This window comes from Mustela erminea, chromosome 9 (genome assembly GCF_009829155.1).
Source record: "Mustela erminea isolate mMusErm1 chromosome 9, mMusErm1.Pri, whole genome shotgun sequence".
Taxonomy (NCBI): domain Eukaryota; kingdom Metazoa; phylum Chordata; class Mammalia; order Carnivora; family Mustelidae; genus Mustela; species Mustela erminea.
Window position 1 is genome coordinate 28,788,297 of NC_045622.1, and position 14,675 is coordinate 28,802,971.

Below are 14,675 nucleotides of genomic sequence, written 5' to 3' on the forward strand. Positions count from 1 at the left end.
ACCCCAGATCCAGTGAGACGGAGGGTACATAAAACCCAGCTTCACTGGGCTTCTTCCCGTGTGCCCTCCAGAGTTAGGCAGAACCCCAGCAGCTAACAGCAACAAATATTTGTCATCTGCCCACATTTCAACAGGGGGGGTCTCCCTGACGCTCTCAGATGTCACCAGTCATGCACGAGAATAAAAGAAGGTGGGAGTAGATTACGACAGTTAGTGGCCCAATTTGGCAGCCTTGCAAAGCCCTTGCCTTCAGTAGCAAGTTCCCAGTGAATCTCTGCATTTTACGATTCAGTAGAGAAACGGGTTGGGAGAGACGCCACGTGTGTCGGTCTCTCCTCCTCCCTCAGCTGCGGGACGGATGCTGTCATGTGCCTGATGGATCAGCCATGAGATTAGAACCGAGCCCACAGTTCCGCTGGAGCCTGTGCAGCCCCTGTGACAAAGGAGACCAAAGGGAGCTGAGAGAATGGACTGTCTGTGACAACCGGTAGATACTGGAGAGACTTTTCCAAGAGTCATAAAAGAAAATCTAGAAGACAGGGATCAATGTCATTTCTTCTCAAAGTAAGCCAAACGTGGAGCCCCAGGAATAAAGGCAGAGAGAGAGGAGTTGCTCTTTCTTTCCCACCAGGGCTGGCCTTAGCATGCCATCAGGGGAGCAGAGACATTCTAGGGCCACAGTGCACAGAGGTGAATCACATTCTTCCTCAGTCCCTGTATCTCCCTCTCCCACCTCCATCACATTGGTTTTGGGTAAATCCTGATTAAAAGGAGGACAGCCAACCCTGTGAGGGGAAAAGAAGTGCCCAGTGGTGAGCAAGCAATCTGAAGCAGAACAACAAATGACAGAGGATGGGAGGTCTGCAGCCCCATCTCCCCAGTCCTCATCACACTCGTGGGGATAAAGGAGGAAAAACTTACAGACTAATTGTTGATAAGCCTCTGGTCTCTGGGATTTCCTGCATTAACTGGCAATGAAGCAACCCCCATCTTCTTTGATGGATGTCATCACTCCATAGCCTTTTAGTAAATAAAGTATCAAGAAGCTCCTCCAAAGTTCAGGTCAGAGACAGCTTCTAGATTTTCCACATTACCCTGACAGCACGGAGCTCAGAGGCCCCACCTACACACACACACACAGGCAACACATGGTCTCGGAGAGAAATCCAACTCACCATGAGGTCTTCCACCCCCAAAGGCCCAACCTGCAAATTCCCCGTCCCCTCCTCCTTCAGACTCTACCCACAGAGATCCTACATAGCAGCAGTGGTGGCCGCAAGGGAATCTGGAAGGCGGGCAAAGGGTGGCAATGGCTAGGGTGGGAGGGAGCATGACTCTGCAATGCTGGCAGGATGTCCTCACCCCCTTCTCATCCTTGACTAGGGCTTCAGCTACCTAAAAGGAAAATCAAAGGTATGAATCAGCCGTTCAGTTTACCTCTCTCCTGGCCCTGGCCAGCCTCTTCAAAAGAACCACACAAGGTGAGCAACGCATGGTCCAAGGAGGCATCTGACAAGCAGGCAGCCCCAGGGAGCAGTGATTAAACCACATAACCCAGGGTGCCCCATGAGGGCATGAGAGAAACTGGTTCAGAACACTCCTAGGGTTTTTCCAAGCCAGGTGAAACTTCCAAGGATACTACTACTAAAATTAACATAGCATTACATTTATCATTTCTATCACATAGCATTTATTTACCACTTACCATGCCCAGCACTGGTCTATGTTCTCTACAATAGCTTGCATTCATCCTTACAATTCCCCTAAGAGGTAAACACTAGACTGATCCTGTTTCTCAGAGGGAGAAATGAACGCGGAGGGTTAAGCAGCTTGTCTACTTAATCCAGTTAAAATGCGACAGAGACACGACTCTCAACATTAGGCTAAACTGCTCTTCCAACTTCCTCCTCAAGGAAAATGGTCCAGAGGCTCTCTAGAAGCAAACAGAGTTCCCACACTTCACCTGAGCGGTAGGTCACTTCGCCGTGCTGCAGTAGTCCCAGACATTCTCTGCCCCGGTGGCACGGCCAGAGTCAGACAGACCAGGGATGGGAAAACGCTGGCTGAAGTTATATCTTCAGGCGAAAATTCCCAAACAGTAATGATCCATGGAGGAGGAAAAGCCAATTTTCCCTTGTGAAACAGCCAAGCGCCAGCCCTTCCAGGACACCTGCTGTCCACCTGTTTTCACTTGGGCTCAGTGCTCAAACACAGAAACATGACAGAAGGCTCCTGGAGGCACCAAGACACTCCACCGATGCAGGAGAGAAAAATAAAAGCAAATGTCTGGAAGGACGGGGTGGGTGAGGGGGCAAAAATGGATCTTTATTTTTAGCAAATGATACAGAAAAGACATGTGAAACAGGGCCCAACAGACTTTACCTGCAGCATGTTAAGCCCATTGGAATCAAATTGCCTCTCTTTTCTAGGAAGGGTGACCATGTCCCCAGTCAATATCAAGCCCACGGGGACCTATCAGATAATGAAGCTTTTGATGCTGCTGTCTGTCAGACAGTGGAAAGCATGGGTTAAGCAACTTCATCCTATCCCTGGAATAAAGTTGGTAAGTGAATCTGAGGTTGACCAGCAGGTTAGCCTGTTAGAAAAGCATCCAAACCTGGGCTCTCTAAGAAATGGAGGTCACTGTTCTCTTCCCAATCAAATTCAATTCTTCTGAAGTATACAGGAATCCAGCAAACTCTGGCGCTTTCCTCCTCACAGGAAGTCAGAGTATGAGGCCTAAAGGCCCAGAGGTTTTTCTGGATCTTCCACGTCATATGGAGTTCCCCGTGAACCCCAGTTCTCTGTCCCAGCGATGCTTCTCTGCAGTTCAGAACTACCAAAAACTGCCTGGAATTTACTCTCTCTCTCTGTCTGTTTTCATAAAATCCATACAAGACCCAAATCACAACTATTTAGCCCAGGGCCTTGGCTGCTTAGCTCTCTGCTTACCTAGGATAGTGGAGAAAAAACACAGACAAAAAGGTTCAAAAAATAGGCAAACCACAGGTCAGAGAAGTCAGAATCCACTGGACAGTTCCTGCTCTTACTGGCCTAATTGCTGACCACTCCAACATTTGTCGACTGTCCCCAGTCAGCAGGCAGAGGCAGTGATTTAAGGAGTGTTTTTCTCCTCTTCATAACTGCCTGACAGCAGACTCTGCTCACCTGACCTTAGACCATGGAGGGTGGATGAGGACATCCACTTGTATATAAGGCATGGCCGGGAAAAAGGTCTCCCCACTCTCCACTTATAAAACAGAAAGCCAGGATTGCAGAGGTCAGCTCCCACCCAGCAGTAATGACAGAGGGCAACCTTCTCCAGTGGGATCAGGGGACAAACCCAGTGTTTGGCCTCAGTGCTTGGGAGACTCTTGTTTCCAAATGGGAGCTCCTTCCTATGGTCCACCCAGTAAAATGGGGGCCCCATTCACCCTTCCAGACCCACCTGATTAGAGAGGCCAAGGTCGGCACTAACAGGAGAGGGGGCTTGAGGGGGGAGGTGAGAAGAGGGCTGCTCCTGGTATTGAGACAGGAAGCCGAGAAAACCACTGGCCTCCCAGCGGGCCCCAGAAAGGGCTGGTCCACGCAATACAACTCCCCACTCTGAGATGGGAGTTGGCAAGAGGAGAAAAAGGGGAGAGAGAAAGGAGGAGAGGCGGGAAGACCACTGCAGGTACAGGGGAGAAGGAACAGGAGAGAGACTGAAGGAAACAGGAACAGAGCAAGAACGAACGTAGACAAGACGTGTCACACCTTCTCCAAGCAAGACCAAGTGGAGACACATGCAAAGGAGCAGCATGAAGACAGCGTCTGAAGAGGAGCCTGACGCCTCCCAATGGCCCCAGCAGCTACTGCGCCCGGGGGAGGCTCTCAGCAAGCGGGAGTGAGCGGTGGCTCTTGCTGCCCAGCACCATCAAGGTCTAACTCCAAGGCTGCAGGGAGCACTTAATTCTCCTAGGCTGGGGATGCTGGCCAGGCCCCCAAGGAACCAATTCGCCCTCATCACTGCCCTTGGTTTCTGGATTTGCCACAGCAGGGAGAATATGATAGCTCAGCTCTCAGATCTGGTGCAGTGGGGAGGTTGTGCAGGGAGGGGTCAATGACTGGTGAGGGGAGTGGTGGTAACAACGGGGAATGGGGGTCCAGGCACTTTCCAGGAGTGGAGTAACAGCTGGTGCTGTAGCTATCACCTCTCTGGGGGTGAGAGAAGGGTCCTAACTGGGGTTCAGGGAGGGAGAGCAGGAAGGTGGGGCATGGCCCAGTCATTGTCACTCTGGAGCATCCACCCAGGAGGCCAGAGGAGGCCCCTCAAGAAAGTAGGCCCATAACTCCTTCCTGACACCCTCCCTGCTCTCCAGTGCTAATGGCCGCAGTGTGGTACCCAACTAGCCTCAGACACAATCCCACGGCCTCCTGGCTGTTAACGAGTTTATAGCTGCAGATCATAAAGAAATGGCAAAGCAGTCCAATCCTTCTTCTGGGAGGCCACTTTTCTGACCGAAGCCTTACAGTCCTGAGTTAGGATAGTCAGCCTCCCTTGACATTTCTAGGTGTGCAAGGGATGCAGATGCTTCTCACCTAGAGAAGCCAGGAAGCCCTCCTGTTCCCACTCTGCTTGTTCCCAGAGGCACAGGCAATGGTGTCCATGGCAAAAAGAAGCATCTTAGTCACCAGAAAGACAGTCAGTCTCGGGCGACCCTAAGCCTCTTAAAGAGACTTGATAACCGTCTAAACTGCCCAAGTTCCTGAGACCTCCACCTGGAAGAACACCAGAAGAGGACCAACCTCTGTGGAGAGCAGAGGAAAGAGCACAGCGCTTCACTGCTCAGCTTCCTCCTGCCGCGGGGGAAGCCTGTCCTCTACCCCTGGGACTCTCCTCCCAAGACCCCAGAGCTGTGACACAAGGAGATCAGGAGTGGCTACTACAGGGATCTTGAAAGCAATTTGGACCTGAGGGCGAGGTCCACATCTCAGTCCTGTAACAACCAAGAACAGACTACCAAAGGCAAGGGACATGAGACATGGTGACAGTCCCCTGCCCTTGCCCTCACAGGACTACAGGTGACCTGGTCCTGAGGATGACCCAGCTGAGGGAAGGAGCTGGGCCACACCCCAACCGTGCATTCCTTGAGATTAGAAAGATCTCAAGAAGACTGTGAGGGACCAGCAACCCCAGAGGAAGATCTGAGTCTCTGGGGTACTAGCATGGAACTGGGGAGGGGTGGGGGGCGCTGCCTGAGGTTGCTGGGAAAACAGGGCAAGCGGGGGGTGGTTCTGGATCTAAGTGTGGCCTGATGTTTCCAGAGGTGCAGAGATGCAAAGCGGCTCTTAGGCATTCTAGCCCCTCAGGGTGCATGCAGGGTCCCAGGGGGCTTCTGTGGGAGGCCCTGGGTGTGTGGGCAGCAGGGGTCCAAGTGAGGAAAACTGCAGGGAGGCTCTGGGAGAGGCTTGGCATGTGAGGTGGGAGTCAGAAGCTGCAGCTAGGCAGTGCCCGAGCGTGGCCTGGTGAGGCTGTGGGAGCAGCATGATGTGGGGAACCCAGAAGCCGTGGGGTCCAGAGCAGCGGAGGCTGCCGCCCACAGAGGGGGTGAGGGGACATGGTTTGGATTCCCCTGTAAAGGAAGCGATGGCCCTGCGGAAGCCCCGTCCGCCTGTCCGCCCCCCGCCCCGCCCCAGCCGCGGAGCTCCCTTACCTATTGAGCTGAGGAGAGGCTTGTCTCGACAACACTGCCCAGATAGCTGAGATCAATCAGAAACAAAGCAGTTATCAACACGGGCGTGGGGGAACCACCCACGCACACCCAGAGGGGAGGAGGGGAGGAGCACGGGGGCCAGAGAACCACAAGCGAGGCCAGAGAATGGGGTGAGGGGAAGGAGAGGAGAGAGACAGAGAACCAGACGGCACGATGGACGAGGCAGATGAGCGCTGCACAAAGCACAGACGACAGGGCTGCGGCGCACAGCACCTCCTGCACAGACGGAGGCACGGGGTCCTGTGGGCGCGCCACGCCGGGCGTCCCAGCTAGAGCTCTCCGCCACCTTCTCCGCCTGCCAGGAGCAGGGGCAGTGGGAGGAGAACCCGTACTTCCAGGTACCAGAGAGGGTGGGAGTGCCTGGGGCAGGGGAAGGGCGCTGGGCTCCTCCTCTCCAACCGCCTCCCATCCTGCCTAAGACCAGGCCAGCCTCCTCTGAAACACTCTGCTCCCCTGCACAGGCGGCCACATCAAGAAGAGAGACCAAAGGACGGAACCAGAGAGAGCGAAAGGGAGGGAGGGCAGGAGGGACCAGGGGGCCCTACGGAGACTTTGCAAACCCTTCGGAGCCAGTCGGGCCAACCCCAAGAAGATCGAGGAGGAAGAGACAGACAGAAAGAAAGCCAGACTTGAGAAGGAAGGGAGGGAGGGGGGTGGAGGGGAGAGGGGGACAGGGGAAGAAAGACGAGAGAAAAAGAGGCACAGACGGGCGTCCAGGCCGACTCTGGTACCTGGAATACCAGCTGCTACAGTTTAGAGTGTGCTCTCTCAGGCAGGCTGATCGCAGGAGCTTGTCTGTCTGTCTGTCTGTCTGCAGCTTCCTGCGAGGCACACAGGTTGGGGTAGGGTATGTGGCTCCAGGATCACAGTTCACAGGCCTGAGATTTTGCTCTCCCAGCCTCCAGGATGTGCCCCCTGGAGAGTTTGTTGGGTGGGGGGGACCCCGCTCACTAGGCTGCTAAGGTCAGGAGATTGGGAAAAGGAGCCCCAGGCCTGGTGGTCCAGGGAAATCAGGCTTCAGGGTCCTGCCTAGCAGGGAGGATGGGCTGGGAAAGAAAAGGAGGCTGGATACAAGGTCTCTGGGTAAACCCTGGAATCACCCAAAGCCAGGATCACAGGGATGCAGAGAGCCCTACACTGCAAGAGTAACTGAGGTGACCTTTCCCTCAGACACATCACACTCCCCCCCACCCCCCGCCCATGTGCGTCTACTCCCCATCACCCTGGGGGCCTCCTGAGAGCTCTGGGCTGGGTGGAGAGGCTCCCTCATGCTCCTGGCAGGGTACCTGGGCAGGTAAGCCCCACCCTCAACCCCATGTCCACACCCCGCTGATGCCAGGACCAGAACTCTCCCGAAGGGATGCTGCAGCATGTCCAGACAAGCCCTGTCATTTGGGTTGATGGAAGGGGCGGAGGGTGGGTAAGGAATGGGGGGTGGAAGATGACCAGGTGGAGGTGGGCAGGAGAAACCAGCTCACACTCACCCTGAAGTAGGTAATGGCGGTGGGGGGGGCTCTGGTCTGAGCAGTTCCTCCCCCATCCTTCGAGGGGAAGGCGTCTGTCCAAACACATCCAGGTTGTCCGCAGGCCCTGCAGGGCCTGGCGGAGGGGAAGGGTAGCCTGTGGCCAGCGTGGTGAAGCCCATGGTGGGCCGGTAGCTGGGGCTCCCGCTGCGGCTGCTCTGGGAAGGGGAGCCCGTGGATGGCGTGGATTTGCGAGAGAAGCTGACAGCGGCCGGCGGCTGCAGGGTGATCTCCGACATCTCTGCCTGCTGCAGGAGGCCCGGGCGAGGCCGGGCCCGGGCGGCAAGCTCAGGGGAGCCGGTGCGGGAGCTGAGGGGGCTTTGGGTCAGAGGCGAGAGCCGGGAGGGCTGTAGCACCACTTGATGTAAACTGGGCTCGGCGCGCCTGGCCTGCCGGGGGCTGGGCCGGGGCCGGGGCTGGGGCTCGTACCACCGGGTGTCCAGGCCAAATGTGCTGGGGCCGCTGTGCCCCCCGGGCTCGGCTGGCTCGGGGTAAGGCAACACGGGGATGCCCATACCTTGGCTGGTATGTCTTAGCTGCCCTTGGCTCACCAGAGGTTGCATAGGTCTGTCCTGCCACTTAGCGGAGGTGGGCACTGGGACGGGGCCTCTGCCCGGCGATTTGCCTGCCCAACCCTTTGGCGCCTCCAGAGACAGGATGCCTGGGTAGGCCGCGGGCACCTGCAGGGAGGTGGGGGGCAGTCCTCGGGGGAGGCAGGCCTTGGGCTGCAGACTCTCGGCTACATCACAGGGGTGCAGCTGGTGGGGAAACATCATGGCCGGGGTTTCCAGGCCCCCAAAGGGGAATTCTGGCCGGCCCCAGGGCTCAGGGGAGCGCCCTCCTGTGGGTGTCTGAGTCAAGGGCAGCGTGCTGTTGGAAGCATTCTCTCCGTTTTCCTCAGGAATGGTGGGGTGGCCGAAAGGCCCCTCAGTGTGCAGGGGTGGGGAGGACATGACCGAGCTCAAGGGGCTGCCCACTTCTGGCATGTAGAAGGGCGGCGGCTCCACCTCCCCAGGGCTGCTGCTGCTGAGGTACCCATAATACTGGGCATGGTGGAAGGGCCGGGGGGCGGGGGGTCTGGCCTGGCCTGTGGCCTGGAGCCGACCTTCCAGGCCGCTGGGGCCCTCCAACCCACGGGGCTGGAACCGAGGGCTATATGCTGGTGGTGGCAGGTAGGACTCCTGGCTGGACGACAGAGGGGTCAGCTGGGACTTCAGGGCAGCCACAGATGTGGGCACCAGCGGGTCCTCGTTCTCCTCATCCGACTGGCGGAACTCGGGGTACATGTCCGTCTCCTCGGCAAAGGGGAAGCCCTCGATGCGCCTGCTCTTCATCGAGGGCTCCATCTCGGACGGATCCATCACGAAGCGGCCATCGGGGCCTCTGCTGATGAGCTCGATGGGCGTTGTGGCCTCAGCCTCGGCCTCGGCCTTGGCCACACTGTACTTCTTGCTACTGATGGCCCTCTTGGTCTTCTTGTACAACGACAGCTCCTTCTCCCGGGTGGGACTCAGCATCCTCTTGGCTGCCGGCTGGCCTTGGTCATCGGAGGACTCCGACGGGGCCCGGAGTGTGCGGATGCTCTCGGGGCTCACCTTGCCAGAGGACAAGCTGTAGGGGTGAGTGAAGGAGCAGGAGCGTGAGGTGGGAAACGCCTGCTCCTCCACTTCTTTTTCTCCTCTTAACGGACCACCACAAACACTTAAGACAATACTCAAAAAAAGGGATGCAGATGGGCCGCATATTTTGGCGGGAAATACTTTGCTCGACGCTCCGCCGTCTAGATATGTCCCAGCCATTTCTGAATGAACACCCGCATTTCTGCTTTCATTCTGCCCTGTCCTTCCTGTCTGCCCCACTCTGTCTAGTTGCACCCCTAACTTCATTCCCAGCGTGCTCAAGAAAGGCAACCCCACCTTCGTACCAACTTAAGTGAAACACACTAGGAAGGCACATCCATTAGGATGGAAAAAACATCACAGAAACCCATTCCAAAGCTAAAGAGAAATGGATTGCCCACTAATTTGGACTGTCCACACTACTGCTCCCTCGGTGCACGTGGCCAACTTAAAAATACCACGCCGATCCGCGGAAAACAAATAGTTTCGAGGGGCTGAGCGGGGCCGACCACCTGCCTGTGTCCACCCTGCACCTCCGCCCACACACTAGCACAGCAGGGGCACTTACGGAGACTCCAGGCTCTTTCTGCAGTGAGTAATGGAGAGTGGAGGATCTGGAAGGAAGAAGAAGGGGAGGAGAGCCTACTGAGGCCAGAGACCCAAAACTCGTCTCAGGCGTCCACAGGTCCCGGAGCAAAGCCACAGAGGGGAGCCGCTCCTTCCAATGCTTGGTATCTCTGGGGCCAGTCCCCAGCCCTGGGCTCACCACCACTACATGTGTTCTCTCGCCCATTCTGGCCCCTCACTCCCTCCCCAGCATCCTTCTTCCTTACTCCCTCTTCCAGATCAAGTCCCACTGGCGATTCCACCCATAAGACCCCATTTCCCTGTTTTCAAGGGCACCCATGCTAAAAGTGGGCCGTCTCTTCCAACAGGGAGCATTTGGAGCTGGGCCAGGTAGAGCAGGGCGGTGGGGGCAGACACCCACCTTTTTTGCGCTTGAGCTTACGCTTGCGCTGCTTGTTGACAAAGCAGGCGGCCAGGGTGCTGAACAGGATGGCAGCTGCCAAGAAGCAGATGGTAGCTACGATTCCAGCCAACACAGGCCGAGCTAGCCCGTCATCGGTCAGGTCCGGCTGTGGGAAGATGTCTGTAGGGGGTTGCGAGGAACACGCATGACTCCTCCCCTGCCTCCCTCCTATAAAAGCCCCCACCTGCTCTGACACCTAGCCCCCACGTACTTTTCCCTACCTCTGCAGAACAGATAATGTTAAGGCTCGGGATCTGTGCTCAACTCTAGCACTTGGAGAGGTTTGGATAGAGGGGGAAGAGAGAGAAGAGACTAGTTTACGGACGTCGAGTGATTGCTACAGAGCTTAGAAAGAAGGAATCACATCTGTATCTTACCCCATAGCAGTAATAATTTCCATAATTATGTCTACTTGGCTAGTGCTTTTTGTAAAGGGCTCTCATGCATACTACCAGACACCCTCGTATGAGGCCAACAGAGCACATGCTATCGCTTTCATTCCCTAAGGTACAGAAACCGTCGCTGGCAGAATCTGAGCAACTTGTTGGCATAAATATTGCCCATCAGTTCCTGTACCACAAGACTGTAACTCTGGTCTCCTGCTGGGGATTTGCTGCCTTCTGCCATGCCATCTCGACAAAATTAGAGCCCACTGTGGAGACACCTTGAAAGTAAAATACTACAGCAGAGAGAAGAGGTTGTGACTACAGAATTCAGATCCATCCATTTCTAAGTCCTTACAGCACAGCTGAGCAATTCCTACAGGGAGGGTGAGCACGTCCGGGTCGTCCCGGGTTCAGAATGCTAGAGCCAGCAGAGACATTCAATATAGGTCCAACTTCATTTTATTTAGTTTCACTCTGTGTCCAAATCCATACAGCTCATTAGTGATGGAGCCAGGACTAGAGCCCCAGCTACTGTACCCCACTTCAAAGTCAGTTATAATAGAAAGTGTCAGTCTTTAGATTCTGTGGATTCTGATAAATTTGGCCAGAGCTCATCATTCTGCTGAAAATAACAATGGATGAAAATAACCCAAATCATGTTTATGAGTTGAGTAGGCAAATGGAATGTTATAGCCTTTGGTAATGGAGGAGCTTAGAGACAGGAGGCTGAGGTTGCTGTGCCTTCATTCACCCATGGGGAGTCTTCCCAGTATGTGGGCTTCCTTTTGGTGCCAGGCATAAAGCCACTGAACACAGAAAACCCTCAAGTCTTCTATTCTAGCCTTGACTGTAAGCTCTGTTCCCTGCTGCTCCTCTCTGAGTCCCCTACCTGGAGGCAAGCCAAGACAGGGTACTTTCATAATAAAAAGGAAGAAGGGAGAGAGAGAGGGAGGGAGGGAAGGAAGGAAGGAAGGAGGAAAGAAGAAAGAGACAAAAGCCAAGGGTGCCATGGTGTCTAACATAAAGGCAGAAGTCACACCCTATGGCCCCAGTGCTCTGGTGTCACTTAGAACCTCCCCTGTCCTTCCCCAAGTCTGCCTGCCCTGGTGCTTCTGTAGCTCGAAGTCCTGCTGCATGAGCTTCTTGGCCAAGCTCCTTGTCAACTGGTCCCAGAGGTCCTTCACTGCCCATGGAAATGGTGCCATTGCTTAATCACTAAGCAAAAGCCTCTTCCCATACCAAGGGAGCCACTTCACTGGGCGAGGGAGGGGCTCTGCTATGTTTCAGGAACTGTAGCTAGAGAAAGATGTGTAGAAATGGGATCAGGGCCAAGAGAAAGAAAGATAAATGGGGAAAATGCTAGGGAGTTGGCTTTATTTAGCCTGAAAAAAATCTAGGGAGACGAAGGAGTGGAGGAAACAACACCAAACAGCAATTTTCCAAATAAAACCACCATAATTATAAAGCAGTCTTATAATAGGCCTTCAACAAATATGTGCTGACCTGTTGTCTCTCCAATTCACCGCCCCAGTCCATTACAGAGGATAGCACTAGAGGAAACAGGGATTTCATAACAAAAGAACTTAAATCAAGTTCTTCATGACTACTATCATGACAAGATTAGCTATATTTCTTCCTGTGGCTATCTTACAGAAAGTGTCATAAATACAGCTCTATAGTTGGAGAAATCCTGTCCATCAAGGGAGAAGAAGGATGGGTTGGAGGGCCTTGAGAAATGACGAGACTCAGTCTCCACCAGAGCTCTCAGTTGTTTCCATTTCAGCCTCCCTCCCCATATTAGCTCTCTCCCAAAGGGCATCCACATGGCTCTTATGTCCTAGAACTGTAAGAGAACCTCCCCCCTCAAAGTACCTGTGCTGGAGATGCCCTACAGCTGTAAAAGAACCTCCTCCTTACCTAAGCTGGAGACTCCCTATAGTTTTAAGGAACCCCCCCCAAGTACCAGTGCTGGAGACACCCTATAGCTATAAGAGAACCTCTTTCCACCAAGTACCTGTGCTGGAGACTCCCTACAGCTGTACAAGAACTGCCCCCTCCAAAGTACCTGTGCTGGAGACATCCTACAGTTGCAAAAGAACCTCCCCCCAAGTACCTGTGCTGGAGACACCCTACAGTTGTAAGAGAACCCCCCCCCGCCCCTTCGAGTACCTGTGCTGGAGATGCCGGCGATGTTACTGGGTTCGCTGATCAGATCCTGCATGACGGCCAGAACCCGGAATTCGTACCAGGTGTCCTACAGCCCCCAGGACAAGACCCTGTCAGCCTAGGGACCTGAGACAGCGAATGACCCACTGCTGACCCTCCCCTACCCACCCTGCAACAATCTCTTATGTTACAGTGTACCCAAGGCAGTGGCCTACTGGAAGCGATGAACAACAGCTCTCAGTTTAAAAAAAAAAAAGCCCCAATCTGTAGCATTTGCCAATTTCCATGGTAAAAATACTCCCAACATGGCAGATTTCAATCTACAACTATAAGTTACTGAAAGCAGAGTTGGAAAGAGACGCACACATGGGTTCTCAGGAGGCCCCATGAGCCAATTCTACCACTAAATGAGTGTCCAGGGAAGGAAGACAGAAAGACAGATGAGATTGTCCATATCCAGGAAATAATCTGCTTCCTCTCTCCAGCTAGAGAGAGATCAAAGTTTAAAGGGGGTCTGCTAAGAAAAAAAAAAAATAATAATGTCTCTTCCTCTAGGGACTCTGAATTGTTAAGGCAGGGGTGCTTCCCTGGACAAAGCTAAAAGACTACCCTTCTGGAAAATTCTTTGCCCAGCCCAAGTTAGACTGCTAGCTAAGGTGACTGTCTAGTGACATATTCAGGGCTCCTCAGCAGCCCTGCCTGGCCTCGGCTTATGTGGAAAAGCCCTCACAGCAATAAAAGCCCATGTTGCCACACACTGGTCCTGAGTCTGTGGGACCTTGGCTGCCATGACCTGAAGATCCCAGATCTTGGTAGCAGATCTGAGAATAAAGAAATTGGTGTGGGGCGGCAGTACATGGCTGCGTCTCATACACCTGACACGGGTCACTCAAAGCTTCTGGTGACTCCAGAGAGTCATGTCACTTTCAAGATTTGGGAATAGCAGCAGGGAAACCTAGGCACCTCACCTGTGACAGATCCTTGGCAAAGAACTCTCCATCAGTGCCTGGGATGGCACCATCTAACGTCTCCCAGTGTTCCCCGACACGGTATTCCATGATGTAGCGGTCAATGGGAAAGCTGTGATTGGCAGGGGGGAGCCAAGACAGGAGCACACCCTGCTGGGTCCGATTGGCTGTGAGGCACCTTGGTGGGGTAACCAGCACCAGGGGTTCTGGAGTTGTGATAGGGAATGCTACAGCACAGAGGGAAGAGAGAGAGAAGGGACATGGTGGTGCTGAGGTCCCTGCTCCCTCAACTCTCTACATGCTGTCTTCTGGCTCAGCACGTGCCCCTCAGAACGTATCACATTCCCATGCATGACTCATTTCAGGGACAAGACTGTCACATAAAAGAGCCCTCCTCACCCAAGGGAAGTGGCCCACATGATCCTACTTTCTGAGCACTTCTAAAAAAATAGATGAGGGAACGGAGTTCTTCAAAAGGAAAGGGGGGGAAAAAAAAAGCTAACAAAGGGGAATCATGGGAGGAAGATGGAAGAATTAAATGTAGTCTTTTAGATAAGATAGTATCTTAAGAAGATACTACAATATGTGTCTACTTCTAAAGAAGTAGGAATGCCTTCCCCTAGCTCAGTCTACTCTCAATTGCCTTCTTGGCCCAGGTGGGAAAACAGGGCCAGGGAGGAAAGTTCCAGAGTAGGGGTAAACATCCCAACACTGCTGCACCCCTTGTTGGCAGTAAAGGATCCAGGAACAGGCTAGAGGGGTGCCACTTGTCCACTGCTCGAGCTGCTCTCGAGGTGGGATGGAGCGAGCCACTGGGCCCAGGAAGGAAGAGGTGGCAATGACTAGGAGATTCAACGGGGAGAACTGGCCACACACCGGCCACCAAATGAGGCCAAGGGCCAGAGGAAAGAATTGGTAAGAGCACAGAAGGAAGAAGGATTTCCAGGCTGCCCTGTGAAGCCACAGGAAGATACAAACATGTGGCTTAACAAGGAAGGATAAATGCTGAGCCTCTTCCTTAACAGCAATCTGTCCAAAAGTGCTCTGATGTGGGACAAGGCACTACGGTCCAGGCAAACCCCACAGAACAGTATGACAAATCCTTCCTGGGAGAGCAAATGACGTGATTATGTAAAGCACATAGGAAGGTGTCAGGCACAAAGTAATCAGTAAGGTTAGCTGCTAGGACCATCACCACCATTACCATCCTTACCCAGCTCCTCCAGG

General features: G+C 54.0%; 1 protein-coding gene across 10 annotated transcripts in view; it reads right to left on the reverse strand.

The window, feature by feature from the left end:
* Positions 1-14,675, reverse strand: part of IGSF9B (immunoglobulin superfamily member 9B) — a 56,289-nt gene that overhangs the window by 12,647 nt on the left and 28,967 nt on the right. For 4 of the 10 annotated variants that reach the window (XM_032358279.1, XM_032358273.1, XM_032358270.1 and 1 more), the window contains 5 exons: positions 13,449-13,675; positions 12,484-12,568; positions 9,887-10,048; positions 9,467-9,512; positions 7,241-8,890 (listed from right to left, as the gene is read on the reverse strand). In XM_032358279.1, the coding sequence (XP_032214170.1) occupies positions 7,241-8,890; positions 9,467-9,512; positions 9,887-10,048; positions 12,484-12,568; positions 13,449-13,675 (2,170 nt within the window). Of the gene's footprint in view, positions 1-5,696; positions 5,743-6,196; positions 6,578-7,236; positions 8,891-9,466; positions 9,513-9,886; positions 10,049-12,483; positions 12,569-13,448; positions 13,676-14,675 lie in introns of those variants that run through there. The other 6 variants (XM_032358274.1, XM_032358275.1, XM_032358277.1 and 3 more) reach the window with 4 other exon arrangements.